The sequence below is a fragment of the Ipomoea nil genome, unplaced genomic scaffold (assembly GCF_001879475.1).
Source record: "Ipomoea nil cultivar Tokyo-kokei standard unplaced genomic scaffold, Asagao_1.1 scaffold1250, whole genome shotgun sequence".
Taxonomy (NCBI): domain Eukaryota; kingdom Viridiplantae; phylum Streptophyta; class Magnoliopsida; order Solanales; family Convolvulaceae; genus Ipomoea; species Ipomoea nil.
The window spans coordinates 745,844-766,543 of NW_017617678.1; the positions used below are offsets into that span (position 1 = coordinate 745,844).

General features: G+C 36.5%; 1 protein-coding gene and 1 long non-coding RNA gene across 2 annotated transcripts; one reads left to right on the top strand and one right to left on the bottom strand.

Moving 5' to 3' along the window:
- Positions 1–13,274: 13,274 nt before the first annotated feature.
- On the bottom strand, positions 13,275–19,361 carry LOC109184166 (agmatine deiminase-like). Its single transcript, XM_019334209.1, has 11 exons — positions 19,207–19,361; positions 18,993–19,123; positions 17,909–18,022; positions 17,725–17,814; positions 17,516–17,600; positions 17,228–17,283; positions 16,725–16,803; positions 16,467–16,601; positions 14,695–14,927; positions 13,871–14,023; positions 13,275–13,690 (listed from the first exon to the last, which is right to left on the bottom strand). Exons 2-11 carry the CDS (start codon positions 19,077–19,079, stop codon positions 13,604–13,606), a joined length of 1,119 nt encoding a protein of 372 aa, XP_019189754.1. The 5' UTR covers positions 19,080–19,123; positions 19,207–19,361; the 3' UTR covers positions 13,275–13,603.
- LOC109184169 lies at positions 14,211–17,005 on the top strand. Its single transcript, XR_002054722.1, has 3 exons — positions 14,211–14,223; positions 16,015–16,024; positions 16,840–17,005. It is a non-coding gene; the product is annotated as an uncharacterized LOC109184169 (long non-coding RNA).
- Positions 19,362–20,700: the final 1,339 nt, after the last annotated feature.

The window sequence follows — 20,700 nt, forward strand, 5'->3', positions numbered from 1 at the left end:
TGAAAATCTTGATGATTGCATCGATTGTCCTTCCTCTTGGATGTTTGGAATTGGTATAATTCTTTCAGGAATAGATATGGTCCTTTCAGGAACAGTGGGGGATACAGGTTCTGAGAAAGTAGAAACAGGGAGAATTTCTGTGATTTCAATGGGTTCTCTTAAGAATCAAACTCAACGGAGGTGGAAGAGAAAAAATGTGTTGTTTAATAAAAGGTAATATCGAAGGGGGTTTAAAAACGGTGTGTTTTAGGACAGTAACACCTAAAGCCTTTTTGGAGGGAGAATATCTAAGAATTTTACACTTTATTGCCTTGGCATCAAGTTTATCACGCCCTGAAGAAATATCATGAACAAAGCAAGTTATAACACCCCCAAATCTTACTTACAAGCCTAGTGTAAAGCATACAATTAAGGATAAGATTTATAACATAAACATTGGATTAAGATAGACAAATCCAAGATCTAAACATCCAGGGGGATGCTACCGCCGCAGCCATCCACACTAGGATGGCTACAACGCTAAACATACTAGAGTCACATCTCAATATTCAACAAAATAAGGGTTCACAGACCCGGGTGTCCAAGCACCAACAAAACAGGTAGGTAGTCTATCGCTACATCAAACTAACCCAAGTACTGGTCATGAATACATAGGGTAACAAGGACTACATACTAGGAACTAGAAATGAGATATACTATCTATCTAGCTCCTCAAGACGTGCTCTCAACAAAACAATACTTCATACCTGAAAGGGGTTATCAAGAAAAACAACGAAACAACCCGTTAGCATATAAAACTAAGTATAAATCACTCAACCCTATAACATAAGTATAGATATATAGGTTTGGAAAATAGTTTGTTTGTCATCAACATATAACACATAGGATCATAGAGAGGTAAACCAAGTAGTCAATAGACTATAGGTATAGTCTGTATAGATAAGCACACATATATACACATATAAATATATATCTCCCTATACTTATAATTGGGAGTTGCCAATTGCCCCTCAAAAATGGCACCCCTACTAGCCATTGATTTGAAATCATATGGTTGAAACTTTTTGATATAACATTTAGATTTTTTTTTTCTTTTCAATTGCCCTCTTTTTTTAGACTAATTACAAGTTTGCCATATAACAAAGTAAGTAGCTGTCTGGAAGAACACATTTTTCCACATAACACTTTCGACTTTTTCTTAATTAAACATTTAAACCCACCTGCTAATATGCTATATATGGAGAGAAGCAAAAGGGAAGAGAGAGAGAGTAGGACAAGCTGTCAAGGCCATAGTTCCAGCCACGGCCGTCGCGCCACATCGCGGTGAAGAGCAGGAATTGGTCAGGCAGGAGTAAAGAAGATACATCTTTACTGTCTGTTCTTCTTCCATTTCCGGCGAACATCCACCACAACTTCTCCGGCTCCATCATTGTGAAGGTGGCGGAGGCCTTGATAGACATGTTGACCAACGGCTATCTTCAAAGCTTTGGCATCAAATTTATATTATGATCGTTTAGAGGAAGTTTAATGACCACATTTGTGCTTCATTTTGTGGATTTTCTACTTTTCTGTACAATGATGTTACAGAGAGAAAAGAAGAAGATTAAGAATGAGAGATTTCATGGAGGTCGAATGCAGGCTTCTTCTCGGCAAGCCTTTTGTGTTTGTCTTGGGCGCCGTGGAATTTTTTTGATCAACAATGTTAATTTCGGACATTTTTGTTTCAGAGTTAAGTGACTCAAAAATTCCTATTAAACATGGATGACAATTTAATTTAAAATTTATCTATTTCTTCTCAAATGGTATGGTAAAAACCTACTAATATATACTAAATTCTAATTTTTCCTTTGTTTTGCAATTTAAGAGATACCTTTTGCATATGCAATGAACAAAGAGAGAAAACTAATTGTATCTGGATCAGATTATTCAACTCTTTAATTGCATGATGGGCAGGCACTTTAAGCTCTTGGAAGTTGCTACTAGGTACATTTATCAGTACCTCAACGATCACTTTCTAAACTATGATTAGGTAAAATGATGAAAAATAAGTTGTGAAGCTGATTCACAAGTTTAAGGATCTTATGTTTTTTCCTTTGATAATGTTAAGGAGATAGGATACACGGGGAAAATGGGTCGGTTCTAACTGGAATTGATATATGAGTTGAATTAAAAACCTAAGTGGTCCAATGACACCAAGTTTACTCTCTTAAGTGAGAGGTTGTGGGATCGAGCCTTAGTTATGAACAGATCCTTTGTTGCGGTAGTGGATATCCATGCTTTGATTGAATTATCTCGGTGAGTATATGCCCATTATCACTGTCGTAATTCAGAGGAATGTAAGAATATTCAGGATTAATATATTTATATATCATTGAATTAATTAATCCAAAGTTAGTAGTAGTTCAATTTTGTCATAATTTTGGGAAAAAAAGTACTAAAATAGTCTATATATTATATACGATATTTTGTTATTAATGATGTACTATTAATGTTTAATTTGCAGTTATAATTATAGCATGCATATTGTTACCTAAATAATGTATGTATGTATGGTTTTATATATATATATATATATATATATATATATATATATATATATATATATATATATATAAACAATTATTAAACTTTGTATATATTATCATTTAAAAATTAGAACACATCATTGAATTAATTAATCCAAAGTTAGTAGTACTTCAATTTTGTCATAATTTTGGAAAAAAAATGTACTAAAATAGTCTATATATTATATATGATATTTTGTTATTAATGATGTACTATTAATGTTTAATTTGCAGTTATAATTATAGCATGCATATTGTTACCTAAATAATGTATGTATGTATGGTTTTTTTTTTATATATAAACAATTATTAAAATTTGTATATATTATATCATTTAAAAATTAGAACACATTAATTGTTCTTTGGGCATGGTGTTTCGCGTAAAGCGCGTGCCTGTGACTAGTAATGTATATAGACACCACTTACACTCATGCTTAAACAATTATCAAATACTCACTGAGTAATTATATGTGCATAGATACAATTAGATGAGAATGAGTAAATATGGTTAGTTCATACCAAGTAGCACAAGTAAAGAGATAGATATAATGTTAACTTATATTACCATGATAACTAAACTTGAACGATTAAATAGTCACCGCATTCCATTTGTATTCATAAGAGGTTTCAAAGCATCATAGTAAGAGATATCTCAAATAGATATGCAAATCGTTTAAATAAATACTCTCACCCTCAAGAAAATAGAGTATCATAGTAGTAATACTAGAGGAATCTCATATAAATCTCATTAATGCTATCTATATCATCATAATCTCAATATCAATCACATTTGTCTCATCATAACAGTGGGGAGGTAGGAACTTCACCAAATGTGACATAACCTAATCCGGGCTCAGTAAATATCGACCGGCCTAATCTCATGCTCTCCCACTAATCTCATATCATATTTGGAAGCAGGTATGGTACCTTCAGTGTGCACACCCCCTGATTGGGATTCCAAGCCCAGTGAGTAGTATCCAACTTAGTAGCTCAAGATTTTTCTACCAAGCTACTTTAATCTCATATGTGTCCAGAATTTTCTACAGGACTTTCTCATTATCATATCTTTCACCATTTCTGCCGAAGGGACATTGTAACACCCCGTGTTACGACCTTTGATCCCGAATTAATTATTTAATTAATTTCGTTAATAATAATTAAAAAGGATTTAACTTAATTAGAATTCCCTGTAATTAATTAAAATGGTCCACCATGGACCATGAACCCTTGCCCAAGTCCCAAGCCCAAATGTATATATACATGAACATATATTCCATACTTGGCCTAGAATCCCTCTCTAGCCCAACCCACAATACTAATACTATTTCTATTGTTATAAGGAGTATATATATATATATATATATATATATATATATATATATATATATATAACACATACGGGTACATACCCGCATACATATCCCCTCTATACAGAATACTTACACACGAATACGTATGCACAACCACCGGCGAACAACCCTCCCCCACCCTCTCTCTCGTCCTACACCCCCAACCTACGCTCCATCTTCGTCCTTCGTCTCCCCCTCCGTAGTAATCAAGAAACGAAGCGTGACGGCAGCAACAAGGGTGGCAGGGCCGTTCGGACACCTTCCCTTCTTGGAGGAACGATGGCGATATTCGGCGGGCTTCGCCATGCAACGAACGGCGTGGTGGTGATGATTGCCTCTCCGGCAAAGTTCGAACCAACGACCACGGCGGCGGGGTGGCGGTCTTCGTCTCCTCCTCCCGCGGGCGTAGCAGCAGGTAACGCCTTATAATCCGATAGTTTCGATAGGCAGTAGCGTCGCGTGAACACTGCTATTAGATAGCAGTGTTGGGCGATAAGAAGATGATAATGGTGGGACGGTATGTTGGGCTCAGTAGGATAACAACACGGTGTGAGAACAAACACTTGATATTGGTGTGGTGGTTGGAACCCTGGTTTGTATAAAGAAAAACTTGGGTTTGAATCCTGCCTTTGGCATGTTTAGATATGGTTATTATCCTTTTCGGTTATCATTAGATGGTGACTAGTTGGATTAATTGATTATTATTAATTAGGGATAATTAAGATATGACTAGTTGGATTAATTGATTATTATTAATTAGGGATAATTAGGACATGATAAGTGTAGATTTGTGGGATACGTTTAGATCGGGGGGGAATCCAGGGTTCGCGTCCCTTAGGGCTTAACTATTTTATTAGATCAATTACGTAGTGAAGATTCAACTTGATTTACAGGTCCCTTTGACGTTGTTTTGGATGGATAAGCGGATGAGGTAACCCATGTCTCAACAAAACCTATTTTCTTCACTATAATCTCTTTCCTTGGCCTCCCTCTATATGCTTGTGTCTTGATTAATTCCTCTATGCTATTTGTGAAATATCCTTGATGATTGATAAGATGATTTGTGTGTATTCTTGATAATCTTGATGATGAAAAGAGGTTCTTGATATTGATGTAATGATTCTTGACAAAACTTGATAGTTCTTGATGTTAAAGATAAATTGTGATTTTGATGAATTGGGAGAGATTAGAGCCCTAGGATGGATTGGGAATTTGTGTTATAATGTTCTTGATATAAATTGGGTGGGAATTCGCATGTTCGGGCGTTGTTTATGTTTAGGAGTCATGATAGGATGAGTTATACGTGATTCTTGCTTTTGATCCATTAATTGACTACGTGGTGTAGTTAATTGCGTTTAAAAGTGTCTAAGCATGGTTTCGGGTTCCACAAAGGATCCTGGGACGAATTTGTGATGAATGAGTCAGTGGGGGGTAGGTGGGGGTAGGGGTACCCGCCACCTACCCGCTGCCCGAAGATCACCGCCGGCCAGCGGGCAGGCGCCGGGCAGGCGTCCGCCCGCTGGCAACCCGCTGCCGGGCAGTGATCTCCGGCGGGTGATCCCTCACCCACCGGCTACCCGCTGGTCCGTTACCCACCTCGGGTCCCCGGCTTCCCCATTTGATGTTCCCCATTCCCCGTGGCGTCCCAACAGACCCCGCTTGTCGTGCTTGAGTCTAGTTTGATGTTTCGGGTGCCGTTCGTAGGATAAAAGGATCTTAGGAATTGCATGCTAGTTGAATCGGTAATCCATCGACCTAGGTGAAAGTCGTATGAACCCCTTAGGACTATTCTTAGTATGTGAATGATCACACGTAAGCTTAATTATATGTCTCCCCCTTCCCTATGTGCTACTATGTGTTATTATGTGCTATTGTGTGTTACGTGATGCATGACCCCAACTTGGTTAAGATCAAGTGGGCTATACGGGCAGTTGAATGGGCTGAGAACCATCCCAACTGTTAACCAGGCCGGTTAAGATCGGTCAGGTATATAAATATTATATAAGACTGAGGTCCACTATACGGGCAGTTGAATGGGCTGAGAACCATCCCAACTGTTAACCAGGCCGGTTAAGATCGGTCAGGTATATAAATATTATATAGGACTGAGGTCCACTATACGGGCAGTTGAATGGGTTGAGAACCATCCCAACTGTTAACCAGGCTGGTAGAGACCGGTCAGGTATATAAAGATTATATAGGACTAAAGGTCCACATGGGCCTCGGTGATATGACCCACCGACCTGGACGCGACAGGCGGTGTATAGGGCCAACAAGCCGAGGAAGGCTGTAGTCCACCGACCTGAGTAATCAGGCGGTGTGTAGGGCTACGGCTGGCTGCGATCCACCGAGTGATGGGACATCGGTATGTAGGGCTGTAGTCTCTGAGGATCATCGTCCACCAACTGAGTTTAGCTCAGCGGTGTGTCGGGCTTGATCCGCTACGGTCCACCGATTGTGCGCATCAACGGTGTGTAGGGTCGTAAGTCCCCCTTGTAAAGGGGATCGCGGTCCACCGCCTGGGCGCGTCAGCGGTGTGTCGGATCGTGGTCCGACGTTGAGTTCGTTAGCGGTTCTCAAAGGGTTGGTTGTGATCAACTCCCCTCGTACCACGGTACTGAGGTAGGGTGCTGCGGGGCCGTGTTAATGCTACAAGCATTAACCCTCATGTTCGGGGCATGCGGTTGGTCCCGTGGCGCCATCAATGATTATGTGATATGAATGATGATTGGATGATGATGTGGTTTGGAATTGAAAAGTGATCTGTGACCGTAAATGCGTATTCCTTATGATGTCATCTCTACTTAACTGTTTATTATTGTTTGATGTGCTTATCCTTATTTGCTGAGTCTATTCCCGGTTTTAAAACTAGTGTCTCTTAAGCATATATCTTCCTGCTTCGAAATGATTTTCGTATATCTATATATATCTATCTATAATGTATTTCAACGCGTTGGAGTGGGTTACCAGCATCTCTCGCTGAACAGATATATTTGGCTTTCAGGCACAGATGAGTAGACCCCGGAGCGCGCTAGAGATCCGAAGCGTGGATTAGTTAGTTTCCCTTTCGGCCTGTGTGCCATGCTTATGTATTGACATTACATTGAGGATTTTAGTTAGTTAGCCTGTGCACCTGGGTTCTCTAGCTCAGGTGTGGCATAGCACCCATACTCTTATGTCTGATTTTGGGATTTAATAAGGATTTACCTTTATTATATAAGTTTTAAAAGTTTGAAAATTTCGGAGTGTTACAGACATAGTCCAATCGAGTCCTCCAAAATATAGGTTTTCCTCACATATAAAAGATAACGATGACAAAACATTTGAAAAGCTTTCTTTTTAAAAAAAATGGGAATCATAACTATATATCATATATGCTTTTCAAAGAGTATAAGTAAGTAAATAATATATATATATATATATATATATATATATATATATATATATATATATATATATTGAAAGGGTTTTGTGGCATTAGTATAGGCCCTTTAAAAATAAGTACATAGTTTTAAGTGTATAAAACATAGGTTGAGGTATAGGTGATAGAGGGATAATAATCCATGCATATATTTTATGAAATCATGCCAATTCACTCTTCAATGTAACTAAGTAATATAAATTGAGCACTTAAACAAATACTTCTTCATGTCATGATTTAATTATCCAAGCCAACATATGTTCAATATTCACAATCAAATGTACCTAAATCACACCTAGTAAAAATAGAGGTTTATACTTTGGTTGAAAATGGATTTTTGTTCATATATCACGATGGAAACTTCACATAACCAAAACAAGTTCCCGAACCTCATGAGCCACACGGGTCCACGAGTCTTGGACTGGGTCAGAAACTCAACGCAGAGCCAAAGGGACCCTGCGCTGAAGTCCGTGGCCGTGCAGGACTAGGCGACGTGACTGAGGAGTCCCGCCGCTAACCCCTACGGCAGCTACGACACAGAGTGGCAGGGCTCTTTTGAGTTGCCCTTTCATACGGGACTGGCCAGCAGGACTACCCAATCCCGCGGCTAGTCCCGCATGTTGAATTCCTGAGGGGGGTAGCGGTCTAAGCTTCTTAGGCTTGGCACAGGAATGAATATCTCACCCACAGGAAGCAAGTGATAGGGACTGAATATGCGTTAGAAAGGTCAACCCCTCCCCTACGACACCAAAAAAACCGGGCTGAAGTTCTAACCCGCCCGCTTCCCATATCGAGATTTAGAAAGGATGAAATTAGGTTATAAACAGCTGAACCCAACAACATTCTAAGAAAAGATATTACTAGATATCGGTAGTTGTCCGGTCGTACCCGATGCAGAAATAGAGTGCAGCGGGAAAGCAGGAGAGGGGTAGAGTCTTTATTAGGTGGTGGTTTCTCACCCTTCCAAGGGTGAACCTCTAGGTGTAACCTTCCGCTCAATACTAGAATCGATAAATGAAACGAGGCAGTAGCCTCCAGTATTAAGCTCTGTAACTATTTTAATGGCGAAAAACTCATTTTCAGACCACAACACATCTCCAAAACACCCAACAACAACATTATGGCATCAAGACATCATCATCACAACATTATAGGCACAAAACAACACATATATCTCTATCACAACATTATATACCAACACACATCAATATTCACAGAACTTAGGACAAAATAGTAAGTTTTGGGCATCATGGGTTATACCTTGAGATTGCTAGCTCCTAGTATGAATCCATCCTCATCTTCTTCAACTATGGCTACTTCCTTCACCTCCTATCAACCCCCAACCAAGAACATAAATAACACACATCATACACAAGCATATACATACATCAGGCTAATAAAAGAAGAAGAAGAAGATGATGAATGGAAGAACCAAAAAGAAAGGAAAAAGAAGGAAATATACTCACAGTAGTGTCTTCCTTGAATAAATGAGTTTCTCAGGAGATTGAGTGAGGGAGTGAAAGGGAAAGATTGATCTCAAGCAATGAAATAGTGTCTTATTTATAGGCTCAAAACCCTAGGTGATATTTTGGAGGGGATGAACGGGTAAGGGAGGGTATTTGGGATTTTGGGTCATTTTGGGTTTTTAAATTATAAATTATAATTTTGGGTCAACAGTTGGGTCAAGTTCGGATATAAATGCAATATAAATTTTTAGAAAAAGATTGGGTTCATTTCGAGGCCAAATTTTGAATCAAACACTACAAGAATTAAGACATTTAGTGACAAATTTTTTGTGACACTTCGTAATTTAGTCACAAATAATACCCTTTGTGTGACTAAAAAAAAGTTCAACACTATTGCTTATGATAATTGTGACAATTGTTTTTTTGGTCACAGATACTATGGTAATTGTAACAACTAAGTATTTGTTATAAATAAGTTGTCACTATTACTAGAATGATAGTGTCATAACCTAAGTTGTCACTATTTGTTGTCACTAAATGTATGTGTATTTTGGCGACATTATAATTATAGTGGGAACGGAAGTAATTGTGACAAAATATAGTGTGGCACACAAATTTTGGTACTTTTTTGTGACAAATAGTTGTTGGTCACTCTATCTTATATATCTGTGACAACCCTTTTTGTCAATAAAAATACACTTAGAAAAATGAGATACAATTGTGAGAAAAAATTTATTGTCACTCATATTGTCAATTTTTTATGAAATTGTTACAAATATTTAATTTGTGACGCTCTATTATTTCCTAACAAAAATTATTAAATTGTAACAGTAATTTGTGTTGAATTCAAGTTTTGTCACTAATGTTATGATAATTGTGACAAGTAATTATTTGTTACGATGATTTTGTCACTATAATTAAATAGATGAATATTGTGTGAAGTGCTGTTATAGTCAATATGTGCCACTAAAATTGCATTCACGTTGGTGCCAAAGTAATTTGCTGTGAACTAAATATTAAATATTATGGTCAATTAAAATGCAACTAGTTAGTGATTCTTAAAATAATTGTAATTGCGAAAATTAAATACATTTTATAATTTCTCCTTTTTTTACTTTCTTTTTGTGACATATAAGTTCATTATCATTTATGAAAGTTGTCTAACAAACAATTCTGCAAGTTAAATTGTTTCAATTCATTATAATACAAATGTTAAAAAGCTCATACTTATTACTAATTGACTTTAAGAAGGATATGATAACAGATAACCGATGAACTCCAAGGTTAAGCGTGCTTGACTTACAAGATGGGTGACCTATTGGGAAGTAAGTATAGTGCAACGTTAAAATCAATCAATTGGTATTAGAGTTGAGGTCACAAGTTCGAATTGATCCAAATGGGCCGGGCGTAGGTCGAGCCATGTCTAGTCCCGGGACAGGGTGGGGGGTGCTGGATTGTTGGGGGTCGACCGGGTTGGCCCCAAGTTCAGTCTAATTATTGGTTACAAACTTTTAGGTCACTAATTCTAAAAAATAAATACGATTATTGTGACTAAAGTGTTGTTACTAGATCATTTTTTTGTAATGACATATTTGGTCACAAAATGTAAATTTATTGTGACCCATATTGTTATCACTCAAATAGTACTTTTAGTGTAACTAAAATTTGTCACAAAGTCTTGAGTAATTGTGACGACTTTCTAAAAGTCGTCACTATTACAATAGTGACGGAGGATATAGTGACAATAGGTGACAACTTCAAAAATTGGTCACTAATAAAATTAGTGACCAAAATCGATTGGTTTGGTGACAACTTGTGTTGTCACTAAATGCGAAATTTCATGTAGTGAAAACTAGTTTATCAATTCTTCAGGTTTGTCTCAGATAGACTTTTGGGTCAAGATTTTGATAAATAAATATATACTTTAAATAAGATTTTCAAAACCATAAATAATTATATAAGTACTTTATATTAACTCATTTGAAATAGAGAATTTAAAATAAAAATAAAAATAATTTTGTGCATTTGGTAAAATTATCGTAGGAATAAAATTATATTCAAAGTTTTATTTTGAAATTTAATAAAATAGAAATTTCGGAGGAAAATATTTTGAGCTGTCACATTCTACTCCCTTAAAAACAAGCTTCGTCCCCGAAACTTTGGCCTGTTAGAATAGAGAAGGTTCTAATGGAGTTTCTTTGAAAACACAATTTGAGAATTATTGCCAAAAGGATTCTAGGATATCAAGGAGATAGTAAGAGTTGCAAATTTAACTTAGGAAAGATCCAGGATCATTTGAAATGGTGACTAAGAATATCATGCAAGCATTTAAAATCTAATCACAACTAAATTCCAATTACTAAATGGAATTTGCTAAAACTTAAAGAGACTTAAACGATTACATTGACCAAAGTTTCACGGTGCGCCACTATGGAACACAAAACTTGGATTCAATTCTTGTTGAGCTGCTCCCAGAGAATTATCTATTCCAAGCCTATTTTCAATGGCGTAATTCTTTGATTTAGGGAGGTGAATTCTTGGTTTATCTGCGTGCTCAATGCACCAAATCTTTGCTCCACAACATCATGTAGCTCTCCGATAGCTAGCATTCTCGCCCTTTCCTGGTTCTTTCCCAACGGGTTGGCGCTTCCTCCTCTTCTACGGGTACAGTCTCTTCAGCCTCCAAGTCTTGCTCATTTTCAGTTCTATCCTCCTCTTCCCTCTTGCTATCTCTAGTTTCAATCTCAACACCGAAGCTTTGGAATTTCTTATAAGGGATCTCTAGTCTATCAACAAGTGTTTTAATTTCCTCTCACCGGGAGGCAACTCACTAATTTTTCAAAGTGTAAGATACTTCCGATCTTCAACTTATATATATCGTAGTATCTGTAAGATACCCTTTTCCTTCTTATTATCTCTAGTTTCAACAAGATGACGAATTTTTCGTTCAGCAACTCCATTTTGTTGAGAAGTTCTAACACATGAAGATTCATGAAGTATTCCATGTGAGGAAAAGAAAGAAGTGAAAGGGTAAAAAAAAAATACTCTCTTGCATTATCACTGCGTAAGTTTTTGAGAGATACCCCAAATTGATTCACAATTTCATTGTAGAATTTTTGAAATACATCAAATCATTCAAAAAGATTTTTCATTAAAAAGACACAAGTACACCGAGAGAAATCATTAATAAAAATAACAAAATATGAGAAACTCAAAGTGGATGAAACTCGACATGGTCCCCACACATCAGAGTGAACTAAAGAAAATGGGGTATTGGCCCTCTATTCACTCTACTAGGATATGGGGCTCTTGAGTGTTTCTCAAGTTGACATGATTCACACTCTATGATTTTTAAATTTGAGAAACTAGGAACAAGTTGTCTTAATTTATTGAAATCACTGTGTCCCAAGCGACAATGGTTAAGGAAAAGTGGAACAATAATAGTGCAAACTATTTTGGTAGAACATAAAAGGTGGTAGAGACCTCGTGATTCATATACTTCACCAATTGTCTCCTTTGTTTGACAATCTTGAATGATCACAGAATCAGAAGAAAAGATAACAAGGCATTTAAGAGAGTGAGTAAGCAGATTGATTGAAATCAAATTGAAGGGGACACCTAGGAATGTAAAGGACCTGGAATAAAGATAAAGAATGAATGGTAACTTTTTCAATTCCTATAGTCTTTCCTTTTGACCCATCATGAAAGTAACAGCAGGAAGAGAGTATAAAAATCAATATGGGGAAAAAAAAAAAAGATTACCGAATGTGATCAATTGCTCCAGAATCCAAGACCCAAACTGAGTCTGACTTTAATGCAAGAGCAGTATGAGTCTGATTTTTGGCCCAAACAGACTTTAGTGCGTTACTTGAAATTTTATGTTCTGCCATAAGTGTCAAAAGAAAGTGAGAAAACCACTGTAGAGTCGGAGGAACAAGGCAAGCTGATCTGAAAATTTTGGTCAAAAAAGGCTGCCGAAAAATGCTACACGCGCCAGCGTATGGCGTCAAAGGGCGATCTTCGTGGTGGGGCGTGCAACGATTTTAAGGTGATCGAACAAGTTTGCACAATGTCGCCGAAACTCCTTTTGAAGATATCGCCGAAACTCCTTTTGAAGATACGTGCCACCAAATTCGTGAAGAAAGCTCTTAGTTTGAGACAATATAGAAAAATGTTGATGAACAATGTTTTTAGTAAGTTCATCTGAAAATTTGCAAGCCCCACAAAAAAGGTTCTAATACCATATTGAACTAGAAGGGAAAAAGGAGAAATGATGTTTATTATAAGCTTCATCTTGAGCTACAGATTGATTACACACCAAATATATAGGCAAAAAGAAGACATTGGAAAAGAACACAATAAATGCTAAACTACCCAAGACACCTAATCCTCTTCTCAAGGTAATTTTAGGCTGCCCAAGACAAGGGTTCCCAACACAAAGATGTTGCAGTAACATTGCAAGGTAATCTCATAATTTGAACCAAAAAAAGTAATCTAACATTACCATACATTACCTAGGTAATCCTTAACCAAAGGCCCCTAAGGTATCTTTATTATGTGAAATGAAATTCTCACCTGTTGTAAGCAAGAAAGCAAAAGAGTGAGACCCAATGATACAACAAAGATATTAACCTAAAAACAAAGTGATCCAATCAGAGAATCAACTCTTTGAACCTCACTAAAATTAACCATATTGGCAGCAATAGTCATTAGCAAGCAGAATAGAATTTCAGATGTTGTGCCAACTCAAAAGAAAGGTGAACCACAACAATCTGCAATTGAGATTATCTTGTTTGTCAGTCTTCATGGTCTGCGGGGCTGTTGTTGTGTGATACAATGTATATTTCCACCTCCCAACACTATCTCCCTTGCACCTTCGATTCGTACTACCTGAACCAAACAAATTTATTTTTTTTACAAATCAGATGTTAAGTTCACCAAATATATATAAGGATTCTCATTTATGTCAGAGATATTGCACTTGACAAACTGATTTCAGGGTAACAACATATAATCAAAAGAAATATCATTCTATATTCAATCTATGGGGGTGATTGCAGTTTCACTTAACTCATGATCGGGAAATGCATGTGACAGGACCCGAACTGCTTCATCATCCCACTTGTCTCCAAATTGTGGAGTGATGATTGCCCCATTTGCAATGTAGAAGTTTACATATGAAGCGGCAAGCCTTGTACCTGGAACTCTTGGTTTACCATCACCCTATTTTCAGAATGGTAGTTCCTAATTAGTAACAGAGAGAATAAAAAGGGCAGGAAAGATGATTCATTTCAGAGTTTTAATTAAATGTTCACGCTTTAGTTCTCCGAGTATCATCCTACTATGTAAAGATGGCATCTTAGGTGTTTAGGATGGAACCCACTATAATGACACCGTACACCAAAAGCAAAGAGTGTTAAGGTGTGTTTGGTTCGCACATGGGAATCCGAATCGGAATGGGAATCAAATACTTGGTAATGGTATGGGTTTTGGTGAAAGTATTTTACATGTTTGGCAGTAAGGTGGAATTCGAATGATTACCAATATTGATGTTTGGTTATGTATGACCCTATAATGAGAATAAAGTTTTCAAAAATACAAAAACAAAAAATCATGGCAATTGATCCTAATATAATGACATCCAAAGCACCAATATGAAGTTATGAACAAAAGAAAATCAAAACAAAAATCTAAAAGCACTAATCCAAACTTAAAAATCATATTACCAATAAGATGGAATGAGACCTTTTTAAATTAGGGAATAGAGTTTTTAATTGAAGGGGTAATCAAAATCCCATAGTTGTGTTTTAAAAAGTTGTCAACCAAACAGTAACTACGATTTTGATTCCCATTCCTAGTGTATAAACCCATGAACCAAACACACCCTTAGTTACCTCAGCCAATCCATTTGCCTCCTCTTCTGTCATATAGAGAGGACCAGGTACATGGAGTTTGATCACCTGCAATTTTCTACCCTTAGCATCTGTGGAATTTTCAAGAACAGTAAGAGCTTCCAAGGATCTTTCATGCTGAAGGTCACACTTGTCATCAGTCCAAGACAACAAAACGACACCAGGCTTCACAAAACAACACATGTTATCTATATGACCATTTGTATCATCATCACCTGCAATAAAGCGAAAAAGGGAATAAAGAGAAAAGCATCAATTTTCTTTCATTTTGTTGTTAAGAGGCCCTATAGGCTAAACTTTTACGCCAGTTTAGTTCCAGAAAATTTCAAAAATTTTCAAAGTTTTCATTTTCAATTGGAAAATTAGAAATTTGTTCAAATTCATTAATTTCCAACTTCTAAAATATGAAGTTACTTAATATTTGAAATCTAATTGTTTTCTTCATGTAAAATACCAATGCCTGTAATGTGAAAACAGTATATAGTAATGGTGGTGGTTGGGGTAGGTGAGTGGTGGTAACTGATAAGGCATAGGCAGATGGGGGTTAGGCTAGCTAAATAGTGGTGGGTGAAAATAAGTCTTGATAGTAATGGAGATAGTGGTGGCATTTAGGTAGGTGGTAGTAGGGGTAAGTATGCATATAATGGTGGGTAGAAGTAAGCCTGTTTGGTTGGAAGTAATTTAGCTGTAGTTGAATTGCAATTCAGCGGAAGCTACAATTACGCCGTTTGGTTGGAGGGAATTGCAATTCCCTCCAAATGCTGAATTCTAATTCATAACTCCCCCCTAAGAATTGGAATTCGGTGCTGAAGTGGGGGAAATAAGCTACTGTTAAGACATTTTTACCCCTCTATATACTGTCTCATTAGCTGCGCTCTCCTCCACTCATTAATCTCATTCTCATCTCCTGTTTTAAAAGAGCTTCAAACTTCAAACCACAAGGCTGCTGCAGGTATGCAAATTCTATATACTTTTTATTTTCACACTTTACATAGTTTAGTTTTAATACAAAAACTTATTATTATTATTATTATTATTATTATTATTATTATTATTATTACACAAGGGCATTTCAGTCATTATATCACTTATTCCCTTTCAATTCCCTGTAATCCTATTCCTGCATACCAAACACTGTAATTTGAATTCCTACCTTATTCCACCCTATTCTTCTCCCACCGAATTACAATTCTTTTCCCCCCTAATTCCTTCCTTCCAACCAAACAACTTGTTAAACGATAATGATAATGAAGCTAGTGGTGGTGGTGGTGGATGTGGGAGGGTAGGTCTGGGTAGGGATAGGTAAGGGGTGGTGGGTATATACATAGTAGGGGTAAGTAGGTAGAAGGCGTGGGAGTTCATAGGTACTGGTAATGGTGAATCATAAGTGAAGCTGGGTTTGTTTGTGTTTAGAAAAATTCAGTTTTCAACCAAAAAAATAAAAATAAATGAAAATGGTGAAAGTGGAAAATTGTTTCTTGTTTTCTATTTTTCCAAAACAACTGGGGAAATCTCCAGTTACTAAACAGTCTTAAGCAACTAAAATAACTAATAATAAACCAAAACAATGAAATAATGAAAAATGATCTCTTATTCTAAGCCCTTTGCAGTATCAAACCACTGCAAATGGTTTGAACTATGCTTTTGATTTTTATAGTTTGAACTCCAGCCATCCATTCAGTGTTAACAATACAAAAGCATCGAGGCATGGGAATATGCTGATCAATCACACAGTAAATAGTTAAGCAATATACCATATAACCCACGAGGTAACCAAATAACCTTGCTGACTCCAAGATATGCTTTAAGTTCACTCTCAGTTTCTTCCTTTGTCATATCAGGATTCCTGTTTTTATTCAAGAGACATTCTTCTGTGGTGAGGCAAGTACCTAGAGGAAACACAAATTTTAAGTAATTAGCATGCAAAACTCATCATTAAGTCACCTTCCTGGCAAAGAGAGAAGGCTACGTTTCAGAACTAAAAAGAATTCTACAAGAAAGCACAGATTTACCTTCTCCATCAACGTGAATGCTTCCACCTTCAAGAATCATACTCTGAGGGAACCTTGGGAACCTTTCAATGCTCAAAATCTGAGATGCAAGGATATAAATCAATATACCAAAAAGTTGAATTTGAAAGATCCAAAGCCCTGGCGGGTGGAGAATAACAACCACCCGCCAACTAGGCAGAAGCAAAGATGAAGAATCTAGGAATGAGAAAATATATATAATACTGAAAGGTTACAATATATTTCTATAATTCTATGTTTCTAATGAAGAAACATAGTACACACACACACACACACATATATATATATATATAGGGAGAGAGAGAGAGAGAGAGAGAGAGAGAGAGAGAGAGAGAGAGAGAGAGAGACATAACTGTTAATTTAAGCACCTATTCATAAACAGACATAACCCTATAGACAGGCACAACCATTTGTTTTTCAACAGAGGAAACCAACTTGCATTGTGTTACAGCAAGGTTGCAGCATAGATTTAGATCTAAGCATACCTTCCTTGCAACAAGAAGGTCCTGACTCCAGTCTGCATAACATCCATCTTCGATTCCTGGGATTGAATCAGCAACTAAACTTAATGTTTTGAAACTTTGAAAAAGCAATATGATATATATCATGCATAGCAACTCTTAACTGTAGATAACTATATAATGCATTGACACGTATTAAATCGGAGGATCCTACACTCAATTGGCTGATAATATGACAGCCATAGAAAACTTTGACAGGACAGAAACACAAAATTCATGACCAGCATTGCAAGTATAAATTTGAAGGCATACCTCCCCAGCTATTGAAGGTCCAGTCAATCCCTGCAACACTTGGCTCAAGATTTTGAGAACTTTCTGCACCTTTTCTGATAACAAACTGCATTCATTGAAGTGACTGTAAAATGGTAACTACATTTCATAAAAACTAACTGATCCAACTAATGAAAATGACGATATAATAAATTAATTAATTAAAACATGTTGACAAAAGAGGAACTGACAGTTGGACCAGTGTCACGAAACCAAGAATCATTCATGCTCATCTCAACAACCCTGATATGTTTTGGTAACTGATCACGTGCCTTGCTCCACTGTCCATAGGGCATACAATAGTAATTAAAATGAGTAAGTACAAGGGTTCATAAAAAGGATCTCAACCTCTCTTATATACACCAGATTACTAACCTGAGCGGAACTAGCACAAACAGTGACATGTTCAAATCTTGAGATAGCCTGTGCTACACTAGCAAATACACGTTGACCATGCACAGCATTGTCCCTCCAGTTATCTGGGCGTTCCTACAACTCGAAGAAGAAAAAAAGGTATAACTGCAGAGTGAAGAAAATCCATACTATCATCACAACAAGGTTTATACAGTTAAAAATAATAATAATAACATGAGAAACCAGAGTATTTGTTTATTTCCTTGGTAGGTCAGAAGTTGCACTACATAGAAGATTAGAAGGGGAAGAAAATATTGAACTGGGACCCGAAGGCTTGCAGAACAGGGCTCAAACTAGCAGTAGACATAGTAAAATGCCTTATAAGAAAATATTTTGGAATTACTTACAAAACGGAATTATGTATAAACAGATTGCAAATCCAAGTGAAAAACTGAGCAGATTAATTGTCACAACATTTGCTGTTGATAAAATTTAAAGTATCAACTTTCCCATTAACTTAAAGATTTAGCTCTGTCCTGTAGTGAGGATTTTAAAAGAAATAAACTGTGCGTTGGTGAATTCTATTGGAGCTGTGCATTGGAGAATAGTACCACACCCCAAAAGGTGCCATTGCAATTAGTAACTGTTGGAGTTATTCAGCTAAATGACATCACAGATTCACAGGAATGGGCAGCTCCAGAATTCTGTGAAGGGAGATCCAGTAGCTGTTGTTGTAATAATCAGACTTATTGTTTAGCTGTGGATTTGAATATAATTTCTCTCCTTTCTTCTATTATTTCTCCCGTTTCTTCCAAGATTTCTTCCCCGATTTATGAGCTTACCAGTGTGTTGTGTTACACCAAGCTTAGGCCTCATCAAGATATAACAAAAGTATAATCGTTCCTGCCATCCTTAATCCAGAAATTCCAAATAACCCAGGAACACAAATCCATTAACCAAGATCTTCATATCAAAATAAACCTCAAACAAGAGTTCAGACATCAGGGAAAGAAAATCTAGCCAAAACATCATAGCAAACACAACAAGCGGCGCAAAGCACAGTACAGAAAAGGAAGAAAGAAAGAAATAGTAATAGAAATTTTACCGGCCAACCGATCCAGCACTGGGAATGGGGCTCCCACTCAGCAGGCATGCGATAGCCATGGTCAATCGGCTTTCCCTTCAAATCCATCTGCTTCCTTCAAATTCTCAGTACAAATGCAGTTATCTCTTTTGCTGCATTTTAAAGTACTGAAACTGTGAAACATATATCAACAAGACAATATAAAATTAATTAAAGTACTGAAACATATATTTACCTGATTGTGGATGGACTGCGACGGAGATGCTTGGGTGTGATGCCGGAGACGTCGTTTCTGGGAATTCTGGAGCAGCGTCACTTCTACGGTTGGCGGACCGCGGAAGAGAGGAAGAGGTAGTGAGAACCGAATCTGGAGTGATCAAAGCGGTGACAGGTATTAATGGAAGATTCTCTGTACCTTCTTCTCCCAGATTCTTTTTTTTTTTTTGCAAACTCTTCTCCCAGATTCTCAGTACCTTGATTCGGTAAATTATTGTGTGGAAGATACCATGATTTTTTAATATATTAAAAGTATATTATTTTTTATTGAAAATACATTATATAAAATAATATACTCTTAGTATATAAAATAATGTATTCTTTAAGAGCGTTTGGTTGGAGGGATTTTAAATTCTCTTCCACTTAATTTCCACCTAATTCTAAAAACCATTAAATTCCGTAGTTTGGTTGGAGGGAATTGCAATTCCATGGAATTGCAATTCCCCCATTTTCATGGAATTAAAATCGAGTTAATACCCAAAATGGTCCTTGACTATAGTAATTTTTCTCAATTTCGTCCTAAACGACTTTGGTGACCTAATATAGTCCCAGACTTTTGTGTTTTGCTCAATTTAGTCCTTCGTTTGTTATTCTATTAAATTGGTGTTAAATAAATGGACAATTCAATAATATCACTATTGACCTTTTTTTACTTTCAATCTGCCAAGTAAGAAATCCCTCTTTCTTGTACGAATTACACCCAGAATTACTCCCAGACATACGAATCAAATTTTATATTCGCAGGTTTAGGAGTGATTCTGGAAGTAATTCGTAAAAAAAAAAAGAGGGATTTTGCACTCCACATGTCTATGAGTAAAGAGATAACAATATTAAAATTACTGAATTGTCTATTTATTTAACAACAAATGAACGGAATAACAAATAGGAGATTAAATTGAGCAAAAACACAAAAGTCTAGGACTAAATTAGGTAAAAACACAAAATTCTGGGACTACATTAAGTCACCAAAATCGTTTAGGACAAAATTGAGAAAAACCACTATAGTCGAAGACAATTTTGGGTATTAACTCAATTAAAATCCCATGTCCCCTCTTGGTATTTTAATTCCTGAAAAAAAAATAGTGATGAATCAAAATTATCCCTTCTTTTTTTAACCTAAAATTAATGTCTAACAACAATAATGGACATTTTTGACTTTATACTACTTATTCCCTTTCAATTCTCATATATACCAAACATTGGAATTGAAATTCCCAGTAATTCTATTCCTGTCAACCAAACACTGAAATTTAAATTCCCACTTTATTCCCAGTAATTCAACTCCTATGGAATTACAATTCCTTTCCCACATAATTCCCCCCTCCAACCAAACGGCGTGTTAGTATATTAAAAATGTATTTTAGAAAAAATGTACTTACGTACATAAATATTATACCCTTAGTATATTAAAATATATTTTTATTTATGATTCACACAATTGTGTGGACCATGG